Here is a 26,548-nt window from a genome sequence, read left to right on the forward strand (position 1 = left end):
ATATGCACAAGTAGTCAAGAGAATCAAAAAAGCAACCAAAACTTCTACACCTAATCTGCAATATCTTCCCTCATGAGAATATCAATACTCCTGTTTTTTAAAGCAATCACTAGGGAATGCTCCACTGACACTGCTTGTCATCTGTTACACTTCTCCTATCTCTGAGCATACAAAAGACATCTGATGTTATGTCTGGTCAGTCTTAAGACATTAAAAACCTACTGACAGGGACACTATAAATCTCATTCCTAAACGAATTTTGTTACCTGCTCTAACCAAGTGAGCTAATCTCAGTGGTGTTGATAAGGAAAAGAGCCCAGCAAGCTGCTGGGGCAGATAGAGTCACAAAGAGGCAACACCAAAAAGAATCAGAAGCAGCAACATCACCTGGGCCGGACAAATAAAAGAAACTTAGCTCCCAAGGCTCCCACAGCAGTAACACTAAGCACTGCAGCAGGACACGCTAGAATATAGGATAGAGTGGGAGAGGGAATTTRACAGAAAGAAGAGTGTAAGTTCTGAGAGGTGACAAGAACTTCAGACACTAGGTGTAAAAAATGGAGAAAGGTAGCCCCCAAAGTGCAAGGGGTTCAGGGTTTGGGTGGGGTTTTTTAATTTGTTTTTGAGAGCCTAGTATGGGCCCTCAGGGAGAACCAGTTACTCGCAACAAGTAGAAGGGGGAGTACTCAACAACGGTTTTGCTGCAGTCTTCACCAGCAAGCGTCTGAGCCACACCAGAGGAGACAAAGGCAGGGAGGAACTGGGAGAAGGAAGAATCACCCACTGTAGGAAAAGATCAGGTTTGAGACCAATTAAAGAACCTGAAGGCGCACAGATCCAAGGGATCTGATGAGGTACATCAACAGGTCCTGAGGGAACTGGCGGAGGAGGTAGCTAAGCCACTACCATATTGTTTCGGAAGTCATGATGGTCTGGGGAAGTTCACTAACTGGAAATGCGGGAACATAAACCTTGTTTTTGAGAAAGGGACAAAAACTAAGACCCCAGGCTCTGGGGCCCCCACCAGAGAGGGGGAAGAACAGGGGCTTGCTGGACCATATCTGGAGAAGGCCATCAAGATGGCCATCAAGATGGATGATAAGAGAGCTGGAACAGCTATGCTGTGAAGACAGGCTGACAGTTGGGACTGTTATGCAAGAAGAGAAGGCTGTGTGGAGACCTTATAGCACCTTTTAGTACCTAAAGAAGGTTAAAAGGCTGGAGAGCAAGGAAGGAAGGTTTAGACAAGGGCAGTGGTAGGACAAGGGGTAATGGCTACAAACTGAAGGAGAGTAGGTTTAGATTAGGTATTAGGAAGAATTCTTTGCTATGAGGGTGGTGAGGCACCATAACTGGTTGCCTAGTCACATCCAGAGAAGTTGCTGATTCCCCATGCCTGGAAGAGTTCAAGGCCAGAGGATGGATAGGTCTTGGAACAAACTTGTGTAGAGGAATGTGAATTTGACAATGGCAGAAGAGCTGGCATTAGCTGATCTTTAAGGTCCCTTCCAACCAAAACCATTCTATGAGTCTATGATTTTAACTYACAGACTCAAATACAAAGCAAAACTGCTAGATGGCATTGCAATTCTAGACACATTTTTTGTAGCCATTCCACATGCTGTTCTGTATGTGTAGTGCAGTAACTGAAATCATGAATTCAGTGATTCAGCCTTGCAACACCATCTTTCAGTTTCAGACTATTAGTCAACTCCTCCATCTAGTCTTTCTCCACTTTATTGTATATAATTGATACTGATCAAGTATCAGTGACCTGTACAATGTCGTAACAATATGGTGTGCATTTATGCAATACAGAGCTATCTTCAACCTAATTTTGATTTTCTACTTAGATATACAATTTTTCTGTATTTTTCTCTGCAATACTTAGATGGGAGTAGCAGCATTCTTATGAATATGAAAGGTAAAACAGTATGATGTTTTGATAATTTTAAAACTACTGCTGTTCAACCTACAGCAAAGATTTGTTTATGTGCACCACGATAGACACAAGAAACTTAAAAACACTTGTAAAAAAAGTACCTCCTTTACGGCCAACTCGACTATCCATAAATTTCTCTATAGTTTCAAATTCGTCTTCTTCAGGTTGTGGGACATCTTCCCCACAAACTTCTAGCAAATCATCAGAATCTGTCTTGGTTTCCTCAGCTTCTTTATAACTAATGTTGACTGTTGCCTGGCGACGAGATCCCCTCTTATCATAATCATCATCATCCTCCTCCTCTTCCTCATCATCATCCTCTGATGAATCAAGCTGTCTCTTTTTTGGTCCTGCACTCTTTTTCCCACCTTTTGGCTTAATTCTTGAAGACAATAATATATGACACAACAACGATGTTTCAACAGGGACAACAATAAATCTTCTGCATTGCTTTCTGAATAGATCTATTTAATGAATGTTCAACTACTCTGCTTTCATTTAAAGTAGACAGAAAAAGGTATTCTCTAGAAAGCATTAGTACATTATCATATTATGTATCTTTTCAAAGTACTTTTCCCCCCTGTATTACTGCTTTCAACAGCATGTAGAGTACTCAACTGCTTATTAAAAATAGTACTGGAGCATCCAAATGCCCAACTTCTTACCTGCTTGGAGGTTTCCGGCTTTTGACTTTGTTTTTTGGCTCATAGTCAGATTCACTCTCTTCACAGCTGCTTTTCTCCCTGTCTTCCTCAGATTCAGAATCAGAACCAGTTCCTGATACTGACCCTGATCCTGACATTTGCCAGTCTTCGCTGTACATATTGAAAGACAAAACAGTAATTTAATGTTGTTGCATCTTTTAGAACAGTTATACATCCACAAGGGATCTGCTGTAATTTCAACACTCCTCACAGAACTAAAAAACTTGTAACATTATGCCAGCTGATGAGACAGAAATTGTCATCAGTGAACACTAGGTAAGTAAAAAAATGCCTAGTGGCATCAAAGGGATTTGGACTAAGTTTTTTGTTATCAAGAGGTAGATTTAAAATTGAAACCAACAAAAAATTGAATTTCTGTACAAATTTCGGCAAGAAGAAATGGGTTAACATGACATTATGAAAACAAAGTACTTAACAAGTCAACTTCTTAAGTACTACTTGCAGAGATACATATTAATCAGAAGTCAGACATGGTCAAATCATGAAGTCCTATAATGCTATATTCTGGAAAGTTCCATATTGTCTAATGCCTATGGTCTCTGTGGCTCATGCAAAGAATCAGCAACTTTGACACAAGTGAAAAATAATAGAGAAACATTTGAGAAATACAGAAGAACCTGAATTGCAGCAACCCAGGAGTGTTGCTGCTCCCAAAAGCTTCCACTAAACTCTCACATCAATGCTTCACAGCCAGGCAAGGTACAACAAGTGACTGAGTGACAGTACCTCCTTGCTTCTGCATAAATGAGATATTTTACTTTGTGCAAGAAAAGATGATGTACAGTAACTTAATTCAAACTCTGGCTCTATCCAGGAAAATTCAATCATAATATTTCAATTAACAATTCAATAAAATTATTTACTATAAAAACATAGTAACTTTTAAACATAAAAAAGGAAACAGAAGAAGCTCCATAAAAATTCAGACAAAAGCCATCTGGCAATAACTAAGGGATTCTAACTTCAATTTGCTGTGAGACAACCTATTTAAGTAATTTCCTATCTCCACAAGAATTTTTAGGGACTCAAAAATAAACCACTACGAAGTATTTTAGAAATAAAAGCACTGATGAATGTTTCCAAACAATATTGCAGACTCTTTTGCTGAGAAACTAGTCTGACAGAGATGTTAATTTGAGGATTTATTTTAAAAATTACAAAATTGGAAATGGAAGATCAAGACAGATTAAAAAGAGAACTTCAGTATTTCAAGGTAAGGAAATGAAGCATAAGTTACCAGCATCTGTCTCTATTATAAAAAATGTCTGCTATTAGTTATGAAAATATCTTACTCTTTATGTTTTTTCTTCTTGGTTTCACTGCATGAGTCATCTGCTGAATTTTCACTACTTGAGGAGCCCTGCAGGTGAAGGGAAAAAACCAAACACAATTCACCATCAAAAAAAGAATTAAGTATTTCTAACAAGTAGCTTGTAAAAAGATAAATCAGCTTTCACTTTCAAATTGGAGGCATATTATTCATGTTTTACCCTCTTCATCCCTTGCAATCTATCTGTTAAAAGACTGCTATTGTTTTTGTATTTATCCATCTGTGAATATACTTTGCAACACTGCTCTGGAGAACACCACAAAAAAAAAAAAACCCATCATAAAAAAATAACATTGTGCCTACATAAAAACAGTTATTATGTGAGCTGCTCCACATTAATCAAGATGATGGCTCTATCAAAACCCTAACGAAATCTCCTACTCTYGAGAGCTTTATCACTTTCCATACTTGTTCACAAAAAACATCAGTTTAAGAAAATTTTGAGAATAGCATGCTCTTTCTTTCTTTACACTAGAAGAAAAAACAAGAACTCTCTTAAAGTTAGATTTTCCTAAGGCAAATCTCATTGGCTTAAACTCAAGATTTAGAATTAATCCTGAATAGTATCTTTCACTAAGAGAGTGCTTGAGAGTCCTAAATCAGTATTTTAATGATAGGTTATTAAKTTTTGTGTTTAAAAGACGAACTGCTGCCTCAGACGAAACCAGAAATCCAAACAAAATGAGTGTGACTACATGGCAATGTCTTTGTAATACAGGACAAAAAGACTGCTTTAAAAATAAATTCCATTTCATATTTCCGACTAAGAAAAGATGATGCTACTGCACAAAGTCAACATTTCTTTAGCCTATGATTTGGGTTTTGAAATACCTGGAATACAGGCCTCATTCGTAAAATACAAGATTTTTTTTGTAGTAACTTAMAAAACTTGTACAAATTTGTACAAGTTTTCTACTTGTAGAAAAACTTCTTCTACTTCATATGAAATATCTGAAAACCACAGCAGATACCTTATACAAACATGAAAAAATGTTTCAGGATTTTATCTATCTTCACAAAACTCAAGAAGCCAAAAATGTAAGTCAGTACTGTGTGGCTTGAAAACTTTGTCCAGACAATACAGAACAGCTACCTAAAAACAGAACAGAATCATGACTGCTATAATTTTGAGACAAATCACATGAAAACAATAAGTTTACTAAGGTTTACYTTTCCTTATAAAAATGTCAGTTACCTGAATGTTAACTTTATAAACTAACCCCAGACTTCTATGCACACTCAGAGAATTTTAAGTTGCTCCATATAATTTTATTCCAATGTAGACAAAGAGACAAGCATGTGTATATTTAAAAAATCTACATTATATTAATCACCTCTTCTGAAACACTGTCTGATGAGGCTGCCGCTGCCTTTTGTTGTTGCTGTTGCTTCTTGGGCACTGCTGATCTTTGCACAGCAAGTATACTTGGGCTAGACTTCCAAAACTAAACAGAAGGAGAGATGCAAGAATCAGCTAAACATACTGAAAGTCTCCAGTTTGCCATATATTTACTTTTCCTAAACAGCATCTTATTTTTATCAATTAAAAAAATTGCATTAAAAATACTGCATTAACTAATAATAAAATTTTCTAAAGTAGGCAGATCTCTACAAAACAGAATGTTATACGGTAATCACAGAATTTTATATGCTAATTACTGCAACATATCTAACAATGGTTTTTGTTAGGGCAAAACTATAAAGAACTTTTTAAAATTCACATGAATAAATTCTTTCAGATTGCTTAACTTCTACGATTTTGTTTCATACAATAATACTGAAATACATGGGAAAAAATTTAACAGAGAATCCTTAACAGGTTTTCAATTTTGGGGTAACTATCTACAACTATCTTTCATAAAATATAGTTTACCAGTCCATTAACATAGGACAGTGCAGCTAATTCTGACTCACTGGATAGAATAGATTTCTAAATGTCGTTTTCTCCTGCATTTAGCTCACTTATTGATAAAGAAAGCTAACTGTAAGTAAACTTGAATTTTTTATAAAATTATTTATTGATACAATGAAACCAAGTATTAGAGAAAAAAAATGTAAAAACAGAATTTAGAAATAACATTATGTGTGTGTCTTTGTCTTCTCCAAGTTCCAGGAAATAAATGCACGCTACTGTATGATGAAATTTAGGTAGGCTTTTAACTCAAAACACTCACAAATGTCAGAATTTTAAAAGAACAAATTAAAGTACCTACACATGAGTAACTTGACAAATGTTTAAGGCAGCAAAGCACATGCATTCACTAACCCAATCAAGTTAAAATATAATTAAGAAAACTTCATTACCTCACACTGCTCTTGAAAGTAACTTCAAAGGATTGTTTTAATATATCCCTGCCACCCCTCACCAAAGAGTTCATTTACGTATCTTGTTTACCTCAGATCCGCCAACTTTTGGTGGTTTAGACTGAATTTGTTTCTTCTCTCTAGATGCATCAGACTCTGATTCTGATTGAGTGGCTGACTCTGAACCAGAATCAGAGTCACTGCTGCCTGACTGGCTGCTACTTCCATCACTACTGCTTCCAGAGCTTGAACCAGATCCAGAAGCTGATGCTGATCCAGAATCAGATTCTGATTGGCTGCAATGACAAGTTAATAGGATATTACATAATTGCTAAGACACCAGGGTTTAAAGAAAAAAAAAAAAGAGGTTGCCTTAGCTTTACCTGTAACTCAACTGTTATGTTAGATCAGACAAATGTGCAGCATATAAATGGAGGCAGCTGACTAGGCTGAGTTGAATAAAGTTAAAAATAAATAGGAAATAAGAATTTAAATAATTAGATACCCTCTGTGAAGCCAAAATACAGATAAAGCAACACCATTCCAATTAATACTGCAGAGTCAYTCACAGGAAATAAAAGCAGTAGAAATGCCTTGTACCCATACAAACTGTTGAGCTTCATCCCTGTCAAAATCCCTGCTTAGCTACCTCAAATGCCATATTAACTAACAGTTTAGTCTACTTCACAAAGACCTGCCCAAGTAAAGATTGTTTTCAATCAGTGGTATTCCTTAAAAGGACAAAATAAAAGAAACCAAAAAGTCACACAGACTGTGTTTTTTTTGTTAAAAGACGAGCACTAAATTTTCACATGCAGACAATTCTGAATTTGTCAGAGGTGTTAGGTATAACTTGTGCCAAAGCACTTTCCTTGGCATACACTTGAACKACTATAATATTTCATCTGCATATTCATCTTACAGATTCAACATAATTTGAACAAACATTAATCAGATACCTATTTTATGTTCATTCACCATTTTACAGCATTTGTTTTTCTAGAACTTCACAGAGTAGACGAGTTTGAAACTTCAGTAAAATACCGGATTAGATTAATACTGTATTTCAAAGACATCATGAGAAACACCACACTGCAAAATAATTTCAAATTATGTACATGTTGACCAAAATGCTTAAAACGCAGAGTAAAAAGAGAGCCAGAATTGAAAATGTTAAAGCCAAAATTGTATCAAAATAAAGCTGGTCTCTCCCAGTACAAATCATCTGGCTGACCATCRGCTACAGGTGAGTGGGGACCGGTAGATTGATCATATAAGAATATACTTAATTGACAACATTTTTAAACTGCAAAACAAAGCAAAACCATTCCTCTGCTTTTGCTGCCACCAACAAAACTGTGCCAGTGAAGAAGAAATGAAGCTATTCATAAACAGACTCCTATAGAGTGCACCTCCATCAGCCATCTGCAACCAGCAACCTTGAAATGAAGAGGGGCAAAGAGACCATAGTGAAGTTTTCTTGCTCTGAAGGGCAAGGTATGGAGAAACACATTGCCACTTGGTTCCTTGCACTTGCTGAGGGGAAAACTGGAAAACATCAAGGCTGCTCCCAAATTTGCAATTTCTTTCATCGAAGTGTTACATTAGGCATGGTGCTAGAACACTAACCTCATTTGCCCATAAAGCAGGTTACAAATACAGTGCAACAATATATGACCAGAGATTAAATGACACCAGAAATTAAGGGCATCCCATGATAGTTTTCCTAAGACATCTTCATTCTAATAGAGTTTTTGTACACGGAAACTGCCTTATCTTAAAACGTGAGTAAATCACACCATTATAAAACAACTGTATTTCTCAGCAGAGCACCGTACATACATATCAGGGGGACTACAGAAGACAGCACTAACTATAAACGAATATATATAGAAGAAAACTCAGCATGTAGCAACACAAGCAAATACCAGCTTAAGTTACAGTATATCAAAAGTCACTAAAAATGTGTAAATCCTACACAACCATAAAGGAGGGGAACAGAATCAAGTACCTCCATGCAGGACATGGCTTGCTTGAAGAGGACAATAATAGTATGGATTACCAAATCAAAAATTTATGCAAAACACTAAGCCATAAGGATTTTAATTAAGCTAGCATTCCATACAGCAGTAAAACAGTTCACACACACTTAATACAGGTTCAATTGCGGAGCCAGAGGCAACCAAAACGAAGTGCCTATTTTCTAAGGTAGCATGGGGAAACTAACACTGGAGTAAGATATTTTGGTCAACTTGCCAAGCATGAGAAATATCTAAACCAGCTACAGAAGAGAATGGTGGAGAGAAAACAGAAAAGAAAAGAAAATGTTAAAAAAAAATTCAAGAATTACACTGATTAGACAGAATCACAGAATTATCAAGTTTGGAAGAGACCKTCAAGATCTTCCAGTCAACACAGCAACACARCACTATCCTAAACCACCATCACCTAGCACTAGAACCCAATACCTCTTGGATACCCTCTAGGAATGAAAAACTGATGGAAAATTTTGAGTTCTTTGATGCTCTTCACAGGAGTGTAAATTCAAAACCAAAGGGAATGAAACAGGGAAAATGAAAGTCCAGGGGATAATGCCATTTGCTATAGGGTTGGATGCAAAAAAAACCCCAGCWAATGCGAATTCTTATTATTTATAAAGAGATCAGCTAACTATCATCTAAGGTCTCTATTTATCAAAACCAACAGGTTAACATGCGGACATTGATGTCGATCAGAGAAAACATACAGGCCCCTTCTCTTGCCAGCTAGCTCCCAACAAAGCTCAGAGTCTGCTAATGAATACCCAATAGGCTTATGAGAAGGACCAGCAAAGTAAGAGCTATTCCATAATCCCTGTTTCTCAAAATAAATTGGCCTCAAAATAAAGTTCACCACAACTGAGTTAGAGGTGCTCTAGTGATACTATGCATGAAGGACAATGTAGGATTTCTACCAGAGATTAACAGGACATGTTATACAGGACAAAAAAAAAAGTCRTATGAAATTCAAAGACTATGCCATCAACAATATCTTACTAAGCTTCCTTATCACACAGAGTTAGATCAGAACAAGGAAAGGGGAAAAGACAAACTGACGAACAAGTAATTTTACAACTAGGAAAACAGCAAGGACTTGCTGAAACATTTATCAAATCTTAGTAAACTAAGGCAGCATACATAAATGCATGAAAAGTTTGAAATTAACTCACAAAAAGGACCATAGGACAAGGTTAGTCGATATTGGAAAGAGCTTACTTCAACTACAATCATCCACATTAATGCAGTTGTGAAACCTGTATGAACTACAAATTCAGCCTGCGCAGCACATACTCCCAGGCATCTTCATGGAATTACAGTAGATATTAAAATTTAGGTAAGATTAACAAATAGTTCTGCATCTCTACTGAATAGCAAAGAACTTCCCTGTTTACTTGCCATAAGAYAAGTGACTGACAGGCTCTGAGGGCTACCAAAGCAATGTTTCTTTTATCACTTCCTTTCACATACAGTTTCAACCCGAAACTTGGAGGCACGAACTCTACAAAGAAAGCACTGAAAGCCAGAAACCTAAAGCTCTTGTCTGCAAAGGAGATAGGAGGTGGAGTAATAAATAAGCTCTGCATAAACACATGCAAATAAAGGCAGAGACCCAGCTCTGCATGGGATATAACACCTGTAATTCCCCAACACCTGCAACAGTCCTTAGGTCAAAGCACCTTCTCGCTTCTTGAGAAATTTGAAGGATTTGAACCAACAGTAACAATGATGGGGAACATAAAGCAAAAGCATACCCCATAGTAAGAGCTACAGGTTTAGGGCTCAGTTTTCTAGGATATAAAGTATTTTCAGTATTAGAGAAAAAATCAGTACTTTTATTTTTATAAGTCAAAGATCCAAAAGAACATATTTAWGCCAAGATCAAAATATTATACACTTCTGGGTGCAAAGTGTCCCCTTGCTTTTCTCGTACTTGAAAAAGATAAGCATTTGTCTAGTACTTCCAGTGATAATATTTTGTGTAACACAGCAGTTTAAAGAAAACCTTTTTGTATCAACACAAAAAAAAAAAAACCTCTATTGTTTAACACGACAGAAAATCAATAGAAATTTTCAGCCTAGGAATTACTTCTAAATTCTCTCTAAACCTCTGTTATTTACAAGGCAGACAGAAAGAATAGACTTATTATCAACTGTCTCTTTTTTGTCTCCACACATACCTCATGCAAAGCAGTTTTCGACCAACATCAGACCCAAGTAATGATCCATTAATATAATTATTTGTTTTCTACAAAATACCTGTAAGAAAGCAGCACCAATGAAGTAAAAACAAAGATCTATGTAATTAAGACTTCCTTGGGCCAAAGGGAGAAGAGTTATGTAAAAAGGAGAATAAAGAACTACCTTTCCCCTCATAACAAATGGAAAAATAAAATGTATCTGTGTCGTTTTCTAGCCATCTCTCAGGCAGTGACCATAACGTAAAAGAGGCACCGAAAATTAAGTCTTATTGAAAAACCACGGTAGCAGCAGTTTTCCACGTCAACTTCTATTCAGCAGATACCAGCAGTTTGCTATGATACTCCATGACATCAATTCAACACACAGAGACCAACCATTTCTAGCACTTCCCCTCTGCAGATGTGACATCACTGGGACATTACCTGTACTTTTTTTTTTGTTTCACATGTAGTGCTGACCTAAACAAAACTTAACAATGAGTCATTGCTCCATATTATCACATGAGCAGGACCCAGAGTGACCCTGCCTCAGGACTTAACCGAGAAACTATCTCTGAAAGGCAACCTTCCTAGTGGTAAAAAGAATCCATGCTTCAAAATGATGTGAGGAATGACAGGATTTACCTAAAGCATTTATCAACCTCTACGGATGGATTTTAGCTGTGGTATTTGCCCAAAGGTGTTCACTGAAAAAGAAACAGCTACCCCCTCTCCCAGCCTCACACTTCTCTGACAAGACAAAATTGGCACACAAAGACAGTGGTCTTCAAAGAGGACAGCACGCAACCAGGAGCTGTGCATAACAACTCATGAGGGTATGTACAGAACATATTAGAACTGCTATTTAGAATTACTTTTATCTAAAACCCCACCCAAACTCAAAGTCACAACAAAGTAACAACACAGGAAATATAAAAAGAATAGAAAAAGATAAAAAAATCCCAAACCACACAATTAACTTTACAAACATTAAAGAATTTAATATATGATTTGACACTTGTAAGTTCACTCAGCCCATATATCTGAGGGGCTTGTGTCACATACGGCAATAGTGGGGCCCTGAGGGAAGCATGTGATCCACAATCCAGACCTAAGTGACAGTGCTGCAATCACTTCATTCCTTCTGTGTCCAGTGAGACATACTGTAGCTTGTCTCTGCCTGATTACGGGGATTCACAGATAGTATTACTTAGTTTTAACCAAACTAACCCTTACAGAATGGAGAAATGGTTAAAAAAGAGTCAGTCCTGTAAGGAAACGACAGACTGAAGTACTGTGAGTGCAGGCAAAAAGGAAATTGTAGCGCTGACACTTCTACTCCTGTACAAGAACTTCGTAAGCCACACTGCAAGGTAACAGACAATGACAATTTAATGACATCTGACAAGAAGTTGGATAAAAAAAAATTTCTCTTATCAAGACTATATAAAATATTATTTACCAGCGTTAAAAATTACTCTCATCCTAAATGTGTATTGTATATACCAGCCAACAATTACAATTAGCCATCACAATTAGCAAGACATCTAGAAACTAACCATCCAGAACACAAGACAGAACTTCGTTTTTTCCAGCAATGTTTCAAGTAATGCAATAGTCAATCTTACACTTGAAAAAAGTCACTTAATTTAACAATAAATGTTTAGCAGCCTGTTCTGAGGTTATCTTAAGATCAAGGGAAAAAAATACCCACATGTCAAAGAACAGAGCTTTTGCTGATAGAAAAATGGTTAAAACAATGCATGGAAAACTACAGTGACAAACTGAAGTGAATTTCTTTGTCAGGAAGCACTGTTGAAAGACACATAGAACACATTGCTGAAGATCTGATCAAACACGCATTAGCAGAAATCATCCATTGTAGAAGGTTTACTCTATGGCTGGATGAAAGTACAGATGCTTCTAATATATCCCAGTTTCAGGACTTTCAATAATGAAATACACAAAAAACTACTTTTCCTAAACCACTAAAGGAACAGCATAACTTAGAGAAGTTATTTAATCAACAGTAAACTACTCCTTAAATTAAAAAAAAAAATTCTATGAAAAAGAAGAACTAGGAATGTGTTGTTGCTTTGACTAGAATAAAAACTAGTGTAGAAGGAGTGATAAGAGATTGCAGTACAACTTAAATTCACCCACTCCATCAATAGTCGGCAAGCTATTGTAGCAAAGAATCTGGAGCCAGAAGAATGTGGGATGCCACTGATGTTCTTAATTTTACGAAAGCTAAATCATCAAATAGTAAAATATTCACAATTCTTTGTAACAGACAGGAAATGAACAYGCAAAGAACATTTATACCACAGGAGGCCGAACTATTTAGAAGCATTATTGACCATGAATATTAGTTTTTGCTGGGCTCTGAGGATGTTGTTTGCTTTAAAAAGAATATGAGTTTCAAATATACTGATAATTTCTATGGAAACAATTTGTTACCAGTAGAATGCTACCTTGCAAATATTAAAAAATAAACAAACTAGACTTTGGAAATCCCTGCCAAGTGAAGGTGACATTTTAACAATGAAAAATCAGCTATTTTTCAAAAGAAACTCATGGCATAGAGACAGCATTTTGAAAACAGATGTCTGGAAAGGTTTCCATCATGTTATCTTATTACCAAAACCAATGCATGTCACCTAAAAAAGCTATTGTATGTGTACACATTAAAAGTTGGCAGATAAAAATTTCTAGCCTATTAAAAATCTTTCAGAAAGTTTCAGTGGTTTTGAAGCCATTTGTTGAAAACATGAAAACTGCAACCCCAGATGAATATGCAAGAAATGATTGATAGACAGAAATTTACTAGATAAAATTKAAGAAGAACTCTCATTTAATTAGCTGACGGGACTGAAAAAAAACCAGTATTGACTTAACAAGTACAGTGAACAATGCATTTCTTACATCTGGAGCCAAGTTTCTTCACTAGCTATCTTCTTCAGATGTGTTAGTCATTAAATTAAGGTACCAAAATAAACTTTATGAGAACCATACCTTCCAACACTGTGTCACAAAATGTTAAACCAAGGTTTTAAGAAAAAAGAATATTCTTTTTCTTTGGTAAGTGCTAAAAGGGTTTTTTTACCAATAAATACCTAACATTTTCAAGTATTATTCAATCTTTACCTCATACTTTCAAATTTTCTATTTTCTATGTATGTTTTATAAGATAGGCTTTAGTACAAGTAAAATTAAATGTGTATACTCCATAAATTAATGAGATATATATATCAAGATGCATGCTTAAAACTTGACAGCACTGCGCAAACCACAATTTTGAAGACCACTGCACGAAAGGATAAAAAAAATGTAAAGGAGAGATGTCCTCTTTTCTCCTTGACCCAGACATACTGGGCAAGCCTTGGTTATTAAAAATGAACATACATTTTTGCAGAATTAACTCCGACCCTCTCCCACACAAGCAGTAATTCAGATCAAATCCTAGTATGCTAGATGCTAAATATAAGAGTAAAAACGGAATTACTTAAGGAAAGGCATATACAGTAACACACAAGGAGAGTATTTACATATATCATTTCCTTATAGTAAAGGGGGAGGGAACACAGAAACAAGCACAGAACTGTAAAATTTCTTTTGAACTGCTTCTACCTTTGGTCTGAGTTACAGAAATATTTACACAATTCAAACAATGCTGGGGACAGTATGAACTGCCACACCTTGAAAACATACTCAGTCCTCACCAATACATTCACCCTTCCGTAAGTGTACATAAAAATAACTTTTCCTGACTGATACTGCTACCTTCTCCTACAGCATGTTCCCTACAGCATCAGTACCATCCAAAGAGAGAACAGACAGAACTTTCCAAAACAGCCTCTGTTCTCATGAACATTCTGAAATGTCTATGAAAAAGTGGGAAAACCAAGCAGAAAGGAACATGCAGTATTTCTTGAGACTTCTGCTCTGAAACTGAAGCATAAAGCAGTGGAACTCAATACAGAATTCGGAAAAAAAAATCCTGAACAGATTTAAAATGAAGGAAGTGTCTTTGGTATTTTTCAATTTTAGCACAGCTACTGTAATAGAAGGTATAACACCTTCTTTCCTTTTCCCTGGCACAGGGCACTGCAGGTGCGACTAATAAAACAGCCAACAGCATACAGAACTCCTAACACACTGCAGTGTCTACCAGCATCACTGCAAATTTAGAGCCTGTTAACCAGTTTTTGAAATACAATTGAGTTATTTGTTGAAGTTCACAGGAAAATACATACAGAAGTTTCATACTGATTTTAGTAACTCAGCTGACATTTCTTCTTCTACTGAACTGTGACACCCCACCAGCTAGCTGTAACAAGGCAAAAATAATGACAATCAGCTGGACAGAAGTCTAAAAGCTTTTCAGAGCATGAAGACAAGTAATCTCTTCTTTTAACAAGTAATCTCTTATTTCATCAACTTGTATTAGCAGAATTCCAGAAATGGTTTAATCTTACTTGAAGTGGAAAAGGAGATCTGAAGTAAGAAAAAACCCACCAATTTTCTGTAAATACTCAATGGAAGCTACCATTGCAAGCCAAATAAGAAGTGAGAGCATTTCATACTATGCTAAATTTTGAATTATAAAATCACTACTACATTAAGGACAAAAAAAAAAACAAACAACCTGGTCTGGCAGAAAGGCAGTTTATTTGCAGTAAAAAAAAAACAGTACCGAAGTACTGCAATAAAGTTATTAAAACAAAAACACAGGGAGACAACAGCAGTGAGGTAGTAATAACACCCTTGGTTGCTTTCTTTTCCACTTTTGCCTATGGGGTTTTTTAATTTTACCTGCATTTTTTTGAGGCACAGTCTATAAGCAATTTATTTTCTAGCGAAATCCCTAATTCGACCAACCTTCCTTGCAATAAATAATGCCCAATAGTGCAAAGCAGCACCACAACTTTTCATGACATCAACCATCTGAACTAACATAACTAATTATTGCGATTCTAGTGTCGTATCTCTAGGGGAGGATGCAAGGAACATCACATATTTCCTCAAACACGGATTTTAATACTGTTACAATTWGCTACTGTCTAATGCTATCACACAAATACTGTCTCAGGTACATGGCTTGTGGTACCCTCTCTTCACAGCTCCTCTTACAGAAGAAGAGACACTATGTGTCCTGTACAAACCAGGGTCTTTGATGAAGTTGGTTCTCCTGGAAACAGTTCAGCAAACCTCAAAAGTGGATACATTACCCACTCTCCYGTAGATACTTAAGGTGGAATATGACAGATGGCTTAGCTACAACTTAACCACCCTTTTATTTTGCCTGTCCATCCATATACCCTTTTCTTTCTCTCTTTCAAGAAAAGCCTGATTCAAATTAGTAAGTAAAAGACAATTCCATCATTTTTAGGCAGTTAGCACAAATTAGGATCTTCCTCTGTCTTTCTCTCAGCCGGTCCAAACTTAGTCAAGATGGTCTCTCTACAGGACAATGCAGAGCTGGAACCTACTTTCTTCATTCAACTCTCCTGCCAGACCAGTCATTTTACCTAACATAATCAGAAAAACCATCAGCACACAAGACTTCATTCTCAGTAAACTGAGAATATTTGTCATGAATATGTATTTGTCAAATTCGCCCTACTCTACCATGTCACGTTATGTGTTCTAGTCTTGTCCTGATGACCTCCTCTAACCAATCCAACTTTGTCATCCAAGTCATCTTTCTTTCTTACATTCTTCTCATGTGACTGGGATTCCAAGAAACCAAATGCCTATAGAAATTATAAACACTATGAAGCTAGAACAGAAGTGCAGATCCAACCAGGGCAAAGCAAGTTAATCTACATAACAGAGATGTTGTTAATATAACAGATACAGTAACAGTTCAGTGTTAGCTAAGATTAACTTCTGAAGACCTTTTATGTTCTTTTAGGTACTTAACTCTATTAATCAAAACAAAATCACTGCCTCTTCCCTGTGTCACTTTCTCTGTCTTCTTCCCTCCTCCAGTTCCAAGCAAATTACACTTATTACTTATTTTTAAAACAGTAATATGAAAACAGCATTATGTGTTTCAAGGTGCTCCTGAATAAGAAACCTCACATTGCATTCACTTTGTTCAACTGAAACAGAAAAAAACYGAACACCCAAAAAGCCAGCTTCCCCTCCTCAAACTAAATGAAGACAGTAGCATAAAAGACTGCGCAGAACACTGAATCATCATAAGGATATGGAAAATAGAAACAAATATGGATAAAGCACTAATGGTGATCTCCTTGGTACTGCTGAAGTGACTGTTTTTTACCATACAAACAAACCCCACTAATGATGACAAATTTAGATGTTAGCAGTAAGAGGCAGTAGCAGACCAACAGCATATACTGCAAATGAATAGCAAATCTCAAGATGGAAGTTCTATGTAAAAAACTAAGTTTCATGTTGACAACATCAGTTTCAAAGTCTAGAAAGAGCATTTTCCATGATATGCATTTAAGACACTTCTTGCCTCTAGCCCTTGATAGTTTCATCTGTACCGCACCACATGTTAAATCTGATTTGGTACGAATTCTGACATACTGAAAGAATTTGCCTGCTCTTTTTTACAGACACTCTCCAAGTACTCCCCTACATGTTCACAATAAATCTATGCCTAACTGCAGCATTAACTTGCAAACTCCTTTGAAAGAAAAACAACACAGGTTAGAGAAGGTACCAAAGCAGATAAAGGTTAAAACAAATGTGATTTTTTTCCAAACCCCTCCAAATAAATAACTATGCAATGAAACTGAGGAATGCTCTGGGAAAATGAGAGGCTTAAAAAAGTAACTTGCCACAGAGCCATTAGTTCTTTCCACTGGTCTTTAGTTTCACTAGCTTATCCTTTAAAACAAGTTGCCCCTGAGAGGATCACACAATGAGAAAACTTGGCACTAAGAATACAAATCCTGAAATGGAAAGCTAAGCAAGCCACAGTGCAAAAGAACTGACAGAACATTTAGACTCCTGTGTAAGGTCTACGATAACAGATCCAGGAATGGCTGATTTAACATCACTGATTTCAAGTGCATTYGTTAGATGAACCTTACTAATCTTTTGTTTCAAGACCAGCAAGACAGAGTAACAATTTAAGCAAACTAAAACATTTTAAAAACATTTTAAAAAAGAAACAGATTACTGTCTGCAAGGTCTTATGTGAGATGAGAATGGATATAGTCTTCTTTGTTGCTTGGTTGCTGTTTTTTTTTTTAAAAAGCTGGAGTTTGAAGGCAAGCTTTGGAGTATAAAGGGCCCATTCAAAACGTGCAGAAGTAAGAGATACTACTTGTCAAACTCATAAAATAGCAAGCAAGTTTCTTCAGGCAAATGCTATGTAATTAGAGATTCAAAGAATCTTAACTATTTAATTATAATGCATAAGAAAGGTTTATCTGATTTATTATTGCCAGTAAAGAACAGGGGGCACAAAGAGTATAGCGTTCAATCTACCAAATGTTATTTTCTGTCCTCATCTATTACAGAGCATGAACTCAATTGAATTTTCCTGGTATGAGCTAACACACTCTGTTTCCTGTCCTGAAGACTTATTATCTGCTGCTACTGCTGCAAACAAAGCAATGTTATCAAAACTAAACTGATTACCTACCAGCTTTCATGACCTATGAACCACATTGCAAGTCTTTGTTTGAAAGATCATCTCAAGAGCACAAAGAAGTTCCACGAACCCTTCACAGGCAGGAGGCATCAGTGGTTATCCAGGGGTCTATTAATCTATTGTACAATGTAAGCAACCTTCAACACACAGCTGGGACCAGTGGAAACACAATGACGTCTTTACCAGAAGCTCCTTAGAGATCACCAGCAAAAAAGTATGAAATGGAAKCCTAAGAAAGACAGTTGATGGGACATATCTGGATAGGCCTGATGTACATACTGCTGGTATCACAAAACTTCTTGAGGAATATGAAAAACTTCTATCAGTTAAAAACATTGAACTTCTCAGAACAGTGGAATTCAATCTAAAATACGTGGAACAGGTATGTGGCATCCAGTTGGGTTAGACAAAAACTGGGGACAAACTCAGCAGTAGTCCCAAAACCAAACCTGAGATCACATACAGAATAAGAGCCAGACCATGAATTTAAATTTTTTTATTTTAATCGGAAAGGTTTCTAGAAAAAAATACTTGGGTTTGGATACATGTTCTACCTGAACTCTTCCATGTTTTTAACTTTGATTCAGACACCTTACCATGTTTTAGTATGCTTAATTCTGTAAGACATCATTCCTCATAAAACAACAATTTGTTAATTAAAGAGGAAAATACTGCAAGGAACTTGCTTTAGCCACTGTTTACAGAAATTTCTACCGTTTTCTTTACCATTCAGCTACCTCTGTTGATCTGAGAATTCCTGTGCATTATGTATCTCAATATATATAGTTTTATGTACGTGTTCTCTCTTGCTGTATATGCACATTTTTACTAATATGATCTATTAAATTCCTATTAAAAAGAAGCATGCAAGTAATTCTGCAAATATGCTTGGCCAATTTGTGTTTAACTCCCTCTTAGATTTCAAGAAATCAGGAACCTAAAGTTGTGGCTTTCAATTAATCTTGCTTACTTTCTATTGAAAGTATGCATTTATAAAGTAAATTGAAGCCTGATGACCAAGTTTTTACTCTTTACTTATTATGTGGCCCACAGACTATGCAATCCACAAAGTAGATCAAACCCACTGAAATTACTATTTTCTATTAACACAGATTTTCAAGTGTGTAAAGACTTGTAAAAGTCTTCGGCGTAAGCAGCTGCTTCCTGCTTTATTGCAAATTTGGCAAGCTACCTTCCAGTCACACTACAGTGACCACATGCATTTTTACCTAGAAAGGAAGGTTTGCTAAAGTCCACTATACCTTGTTCTGCAGGAACACAGAAAAGCAAAGAGATAGGAAATCAGATTGTTATTCAAATAGTGCAAACATTTTCTTGCTGCAGTCCCTGTTTTACCTGGTGCTTGTCTTGCAGCTCAGGTATAACTGCCCTTCCTTGCTGATTAAGCTTTCTTATTACCACACAACTTGAATGTATGTACTCATAATTAAGTTCGTATACCAAATTGTTCTGAATGCTGTCAAGAACGCTACACAAAGATGCTCTGCTTGAGTAAGCTTCTCAAAGTACTGCTAATAAGTCTTTGTGTCTACACTCACTTGCTATCTAGATGAACAGTATCTGTGATATTTTACCTTGAGCTACTTAAAAACATTATAGTTATTTCAAGTAAACAAGAACCTGGAAAGTAGATTCCACTGTGATTACTCGTCAGAAATCAGAACATCAAGCAATAGAACGAGTTAACAGTGTTTCATGCTTGGTTCTAGTACTGATTTTCAGCATCACAGCTGCTGAAATAGGCAAGGAAAGTCCAAATGATGTGCCCATGCACTTTTCTACATGTAGAAAAACAGAACATCACAATCAACACCTGCAGCCAGGGAAAGTTTTCTACTGATCTAGCAGACAAACAGATGCAACACTGGAAAGGTATGAAGCAGATGGAAAACTATTCCTTCTTCTCGCTTCAGAAAAAAAAAAAAAGAAATGTCTTCACAGCCAGACACAGTGAATAAAGGACAGCTACAATTCTGCAGCAGAGTGCATAAAATCAAAGGTCTATTATCAGTCCCTTCTCCAGCCCTCATATTGCTGAGAATTCTACTGACTTTCAACATCTTTTTCAAGTCATGGTGTTTCCACAGAACACCGTGTGGTGGTTGTTTTTTTTGTAAATCCAGCCATGATCTGCTGCTTAACTTTCTGAAGTAATGACAGTGGCTCCCCTGCATCAGGCTGTATTTATTATCACTTCAGAATGACAATAATGGAAGTTTACACCAGACACCAAAGGCAAGTGAATGGCTTTACTGCACTTATAAAGTATCAAATTGGAAAACCGACACAAATTTTGAAAGAATTCTTGTAGTTAACACCAACACTGCTCCTCAGATTATCACAGTATTCGCCTTCACCTCTTCTTTTTTCCTATTAATTCTTGAGGTTGATCTTCTTTGTGATTTATTCCCAGCAGCAGCTCTCAATTCTTTCTTCACTTCTTTCATTTCCCTACCTAGCACACTGAACGGAATGGGATCACTAGAAGCTTAGTGAACATACTGTGTTCTTGATCTCTTTTCCATTCTCTAAAATTCACATTTCCAGATCTGAAGGATAATTACAGCAACACTTCCCAAGTTACAGTTAACTATCTGTCTACAGCTGCAGCTTGCTAAAATACGTCTCCTTGGAGTGAAAATCATGGAGAGTACTGGAAACATACAAATTAAAGAAAAAAACCACGAAACTAAAACCCAAGGATAAGTCATGTAAAAATATTCTGTATAATTTAATAAGTTAGACAGAAGAGGGTTCCATAATTGAAAACAGCAAGTCTTCTCACTTCACTTACAAGAACCGCTTCCTGATAATGAACATGAAAATAAACTTTCCAAGGCCTGCCTGTGAATCAGACTATGGAGTTATCAAGTGACATAAGCTTAGGAAAAAATATTTTCATTTTGAAACTTTTTGAAGCTTTAAGATGTACTCAGACATTTACAATGAAGAACAAAGTCTCACTTTCCAGGCAAGTATAAAGTTTTGAGTACGGCATCCTCCGGATACTTATTTTTTTTAAATTCATGGGAACTTTAGGACATTTGTCTTAGTCTTATGAACTCCTTTTAAACAACTTTGATATGCAGATATTTATGGGCAGTCACAGTTCAATACAAAGTATTTTCTCCATAGATCCTGAACAAGGTGGCTTCCTTCAAGTAGTAAGAAAATTCACAGACTTGTCCCAGGTAGGTTCATGTTTGTTGGAAGGTTTTGTTTTGRCTTTATGTAAGAAGGAATATTTTGCCCCAGAAGAAACTTTAAACTTGTTTATTAACTGTAACAGTATCAACTTTAGTGGAAGCAGAAATCTTCAGAAATTACTATGTGTTAGAGTTTACAGATTACTTATAAGACTGCAAATCTACCATCTTTCTAGAACACTCCTGTGTATAGCAGAAAGCTTGACATAAAAATACAAGAATTAAAAATGTTTCTTTAGTTTCACTGTTTGCAGATTTCCTTATAATTTGCACCCAGGGTCACCTACACAATTCTCTCTTCCCTGTCTTGCCAGTCCATCATACACTGGGGAAGTCTGATGGCCAGCATGTTTGCTGATAAGCTGGCAGTTTTATGTCCTTCTTGGATTTCTTCTATTGAGGCAATAATTTAGATCTGTCTCTACCCAATTGGAAGCTTCCGTCTGTAGAACATAGTTTTCTTTATGGCCCTCTGACTCTCAGAATTAGCTATTAGTTCAAGAGGCTGTGATCTGACAAAAAGAGGGGCGGAAAAACAGCACAGTCACAAACCATCTCTTAAGAGAAGTCTAAYACCCACCTTTTATTGGCAAGTTGATTTTTTTTAAAACTTTAGGTTATATTTCCAGTTTTAGAAATCTAAACTTTGCAGTGCAGGAGTGAGTTTTTTAACCTGGAACTGTTCTAGTAACTGAACTTAATTCTACCCTAACAAATTGGCTGTCACCCTGCATGGATGCAAGCACATTCTAAACAGGCTCTTCAAAACGTGAACATTCTGCACCTGATAGAAGACTGTAATTTGACATTACATGACTTACCTCATTTTTTTTCAGTTAAGAACACAGCTGTCCTTTCACTTCCAAAAATAAATTTAAACTTTCAGCTATACTAGTCTAACAGCTCCAAAGAATGACAGAGTCATAAAGCAAACTATATCAAAAACTGAAGTGAACCACTGCCCCTTTAAAGACAGTGCAATTAAGGTTTTATATAATACATACTATGCATGTGCACCTTGCGTTTTATATAGGATAGATTTATTTTAACGTTTTAATTCAATATTTCAGCTTTTGATACTTCAGCCACTTTTTTCCCCTCAAGACCGATACTATTCTGCTGGCTGCTGACATGGTTTTAATACTATTTCAGCTTTATTGTGTGAGACATACACAAGATCACTCCCATTCTTAGCTAAAATGATGTGAATGTAACAAAGCAGGTTACAGAAGGAAGAAAGCAAAGCCATTCTTCCTAACTATGATCTGCTTGCTAAACACCAAACTTTAGCACTAATTTCAAATATAAACTACTTCTAGTAAGCAAAATATAAGAGAATACATGGCCAAGAATAACTGAAATAAGAAAGTGCTTACCTTGACTCTCCACTGTTTCTTACACTTTCTTCATCACTGTGCCCATTCATTGTAAATATTGAAAAGTTAAAAAAATAAATAAAAGTCTACTCAGGTTACAAGATGGATACCAGGAATCCACTTCTTGGTACTCTGTATATTTTCCAGACACTGTATGTGTTTGCTTTAGTGTTCTCAGTGGGTATTCAAGATTTTTCTCAAAATACCTAAAATGGTAAAGGAAAACATCAACACAATTTTAAGGTATATTTACAATTAAAGACATACCAAACATAAATAAGGTTTTTTCCCACTAAGAGTGAAAAGGGTCATCACGTTTGATGCCATGTCTGAAACTCACAACCAGCATTTATTTTGTGTGTTATCAGTTCATGGCTAACCATTTTATCACCATTTCCTTACCTGAAGAAAAAAAAAGGATTTTTTTTCTGCTGTCTATGAAAACAACAACAAGTAATGTCTAGAGAACAACAGGTTCCTTATATATCTTCTTATATATCTTATATCTTCTTTATATGTTAGTTATATGTGAAAAACTGTAAGATATAAACAAAAGACACAAAATGCAGGGAAGACTTGTCTGGCTTTTTGTTTGACTGCAGCCGGGTTCCAGATACACTTCTTTATGCCATTATGCTTCTTTATGCAACTTTTCATGGATGGTGCTACAAAGATGACACTTGCTGCTGAACTACTAGCTACAGAATAGGAAAAGTTATGGAAATTACATTTTCTTTAGCACTGGGGGTGGGAACAGTTTATAGTGCCTATCTCCACTATAGCTGATGTCTTAACTTTTAATACAGTATTGAATTCAGGACGAAACAGATCTAAATTTTAAAGAAAAAATGCCTACTTGAAGAGGTAGGTAAATATTAATGTTCTGCTAAGATCTGCTTAGCAAAATATATTTCATGCACAAAATATAGTGGAAGTGCACTTTCAGGAACACACATAATGCTACCCCCATACAGACTGTATGGTTTAACATACTGATTTTTCCCTAATCAAACCAGGAAGAACCCACAGATGGAATGATCACATACATGAGTATCCTAGTCAGATCACTCCAATCAATATCCAATGCAGCAGAGAAAGTTTAGGCTCACGGTAAATGAGCAAGTATAAACTCAGAGATAATCAGATCAAGACTTGTGCCCGCGCAGACTTAGCGGTGTGAAGGCGATTAGGGTCTTGCCCGCCCCGGGGTGCTCCCCTCGAACACCCTACAGCCCAATCCCGAGCCCATCAGGGCGGGGGTGGGGAAACCCTCGCTCTGGGGCGGGCACTGCCCTGCGCTCACACTACCGGGCCGCTCCGGGCCGCGAACAATGGCGATGACGGAGAGGAGCACGATCGGACGCAGCCCCGCAGCCGCAGCGGGGCTGCGAAGCGCGGTCAGGGACCCCGCGGGGGAACAGGCAGCGTGCCGGGCGACCCCGCGCGGGCACGAACCGTCGCGCCCTCGGCACCCGGGAAACACCACGGGCGGCGGCAAAACTTTCTCCCCGCCGCCCGCGGTGTTTCTCTCTCTGCTCCGCGCCGACCCGACCACGATTTTGATCCCCAACAGCCCGCGCCGCCCACCCACAGGGAGCTCGGGCAGGGCCGCCCGCCCGCCCGCTCCGCTATCGGCGCGGCCTGCACAGGCGCCGCTCCCTAGAAGCGCTTCCAAGGCCGTCCTCCACGATCGCTTCCCCCGGCGCCCCCCACGGCCCGGAGGGGAGCCGCGGCCGCTCTCCGGCCGTCCGGGAGACTCCGCACTGGCTCCCCCCACAGGAGCACACGGGAGCAACTCGACCCCACTGCCCGCCTCGTCCCGGGAGAATCCCTCTCTCCCTCGGCGGAGAACAGGGAGCGGGCCCGAGGAGCCAGCCCGGCGCCGGGCGTCCACCCCCCTCGCGACCGGTAGCGGGACCGCATCTCCTCCGCACCGCCGGCTCCYCCACCCGCTTCCATCCGGCAGCCGCACAGCTCCGGGTTGGCGAAGGGAGCCATGGCGGCCTCTGCCTACCTGCGGTTCGCGGGGCCCGGCCGGCCCAGTCCTCCCCGGGCCCCTCTCCGGCCCGAGGCCTCGCTGCGCCCCGCGGGGATCTCGTACCGCAGACCCGGGTCGCGGGCGGCTCCCGCGGCCGCGGCGGGGCCTGGGCGGCCGCCGCTGTTCCTGCCGGTTCTGCGCTGCCCGCGCCGCGCACTCGCTCGCTCTGTCGCTCGAACAATGGGGTCCGGACCGCGCTGGGAGGGGCGCAGGGAGAACCGAGGTGGACGCCGCTCCGCTCCGCCGCCGCCGCCTCCTAAGTCCGGCCGACCGCCGCCATCACGCCGCCATTCGTCTCAGCCTCCCCCTCCCGCGGTCGGATGGAAACCCCGAGCGTGATGTCAGCCCTGCGCCCTAGGACCGAGCGGCCGCGGGAGGAGGAGCCTCGGGGCGGGGGAGACAAGTAGCGCCGCCGCTGGGTTCCGCGCAGCGAGGCGGAGCAGTTGTGTGCATGTAGGGAGTCGGTGGGCTCGGCCGAAGCTCTTGCCCGCCGTTCACCCTTACCTCTCTTTTGCCTGGCGCTGGGAAGTGGCTCGCATCCCGGTGTGCGGGCTCAGGGCGAGGCCGGAGGGGCGCCATGTGCCGAGCAGCGCGGCCGCAGCCTCACGCGGGCCGCGGGTATTGCGCGGCGCAAGGGTTTTCTTTGCGGTTTTCGGTGTAAAACCACGGCCCGACAAATGTGACCGCCTTTCTGATTCCATCGACGCGGTTGCGAGCGGTACTGGGGCATACCTAGGGAGGTTTGGATTGGCACCTGGTTGAGGGCTGGCCTTCCTCCTTGAATCCAAACACCTACGCCTGGACCTATGTCCCTTCCTTGCCGGTGATAAACCATCAGTGATGGTTTAACGAGACTCACAGTCGTTACCGAAAATAACCGAACAACTCAACCCCCCCAAAAAAACAACACACAAGCAAAAGAGTAATTAGTGTGTCAAAATGATTCCAGAGTGGCAAAGGAAAGTTGTAGCTGAATGAGATTGTGCTGTAAACAACACGCCTTCGGAAAGTGAAAGCAACTTACCTGCCTTCTTCCTGGTGAAAGCACGCTTGAGCTGTAAGGCTCTGTCACTCTGTAGGAAGGTTGTGGGGACATTACTGACTGACGTCTGGCGCCAGACCTTGGAACACCCTGCAAGAGTGAAACGGGTCAGATCAAGAGGAAAACATAGGTTGCTTATCAGTTAAGGACATCTTGAAGGAAGCCAGTCACCATGCGGGTATATGAGAGGAAGGTGGTCACAGGAGCTGTCAAATTAGTTAAAGCTTGAAGAGTTGTGTTGGCCAGGACCCATATGTGAACCACAATCAGTCAGCTAACTAATGGTGCCGTCTTAACTCATGGCTGCTCTTCCAGGATGAGCAATGCTGGCTGCCTTGGTGCTCAGTGGTGTGCAGACAGCTGATGTACACACCACCCTGCAGCTGAGTTGGCTAGGTTTTCTTGGGCCTACTAAGGAGCCTTTAGTGCACCAAGCATGGTTTGGGGTTCACTGTCACGCTCAACAATTCCCTGTGGGAGGAGCTTAGAAGCCAGATGAACCGTACACACCAGCTCAGCTCTGAAGCACTGTAGAGATTATAAGACAGTCTCAGTGATGGATAGAGAAAGAAATTTCCCCATAGACTTAAGAAAAATGCATTTAGGAATTGATCAGACAGGAAAACAGCTTTAAAGTTTACTTTCAAGTAAGGGTATAATTATACTATGTTCCCTACTGTTTGCTGAGGTCATCTTAAAGGAGAATATTTTG

The 26,548-nt window shown here is 38.9% G+C and overlaps 1 protein-coding gene across 2 annotated transcripts in view; it reads right to left on the reverse strand.

Moving 5' to 3' along the window:
• CHD1 (chromodomain helicase DNA binding protein 1) overlaps positions 1 to 24,830 on the reverse strand; it is a 53,125-nt gene extending 28,295 nt beyond the window's left edge. For both annotated transcript variants that reach the window (XM_057381874.1, XM_057381873.1), the window contains exons 1-7: positions 24,771 to 24,830; positions 22,757 to 22,962; positions 6,393 to 6,597; positions 5,332 to 5,442; positions 3,960 to 4,027; positions 2,608 to 2,757; positions 2,044 to 2,324 (exon numbers count right to left, since the gene is read on the reverse strand). In XM_057381874.1, the coding sequence (XP_057237857.1) occupies positions 2,044 to 2,324; positions 2,608 to 2,757; positions 3,960 to 4,027; positions 5,332 to 5,442; positions 6,393 to 6,597; positions 22,757 to 22,806 (865 nt within the window). In that variant the 5' untranslated portion in view covers positions 22,807 to 22,962; positions 24,771 to 24,830. The remainder of the gene's footprint in view (positions 1 to 2,043; positions 2,325 to 2,607; positions 2,758 to 3,959; positions 4,028 to 5,331; positions 5,443 to 6,392; positions 6,598 to 22,756; positions 22,963 to 24,770) is intronic.
• Between the last annotated feature and the right edge of the window lie 1,718 nt (positions 24,831 to 26,548).

This window comes from Malurus melanocephalus, unplaced genomic scaffold (genome assembly GCF_030028575.1).
Source record: "Malurus melanocephalus ecotype Western Australia unplaced genomic scaffold, MMel_1.1 scaffold_538, whole genome shotgun sequence".
In the NCBI taxonomy this organism is placed as follows: Eukaryota; Metazoa; Chordata; class Aves; order Passeriformes; family Maluridae; genus Malurus; species Malurus melanocephalus.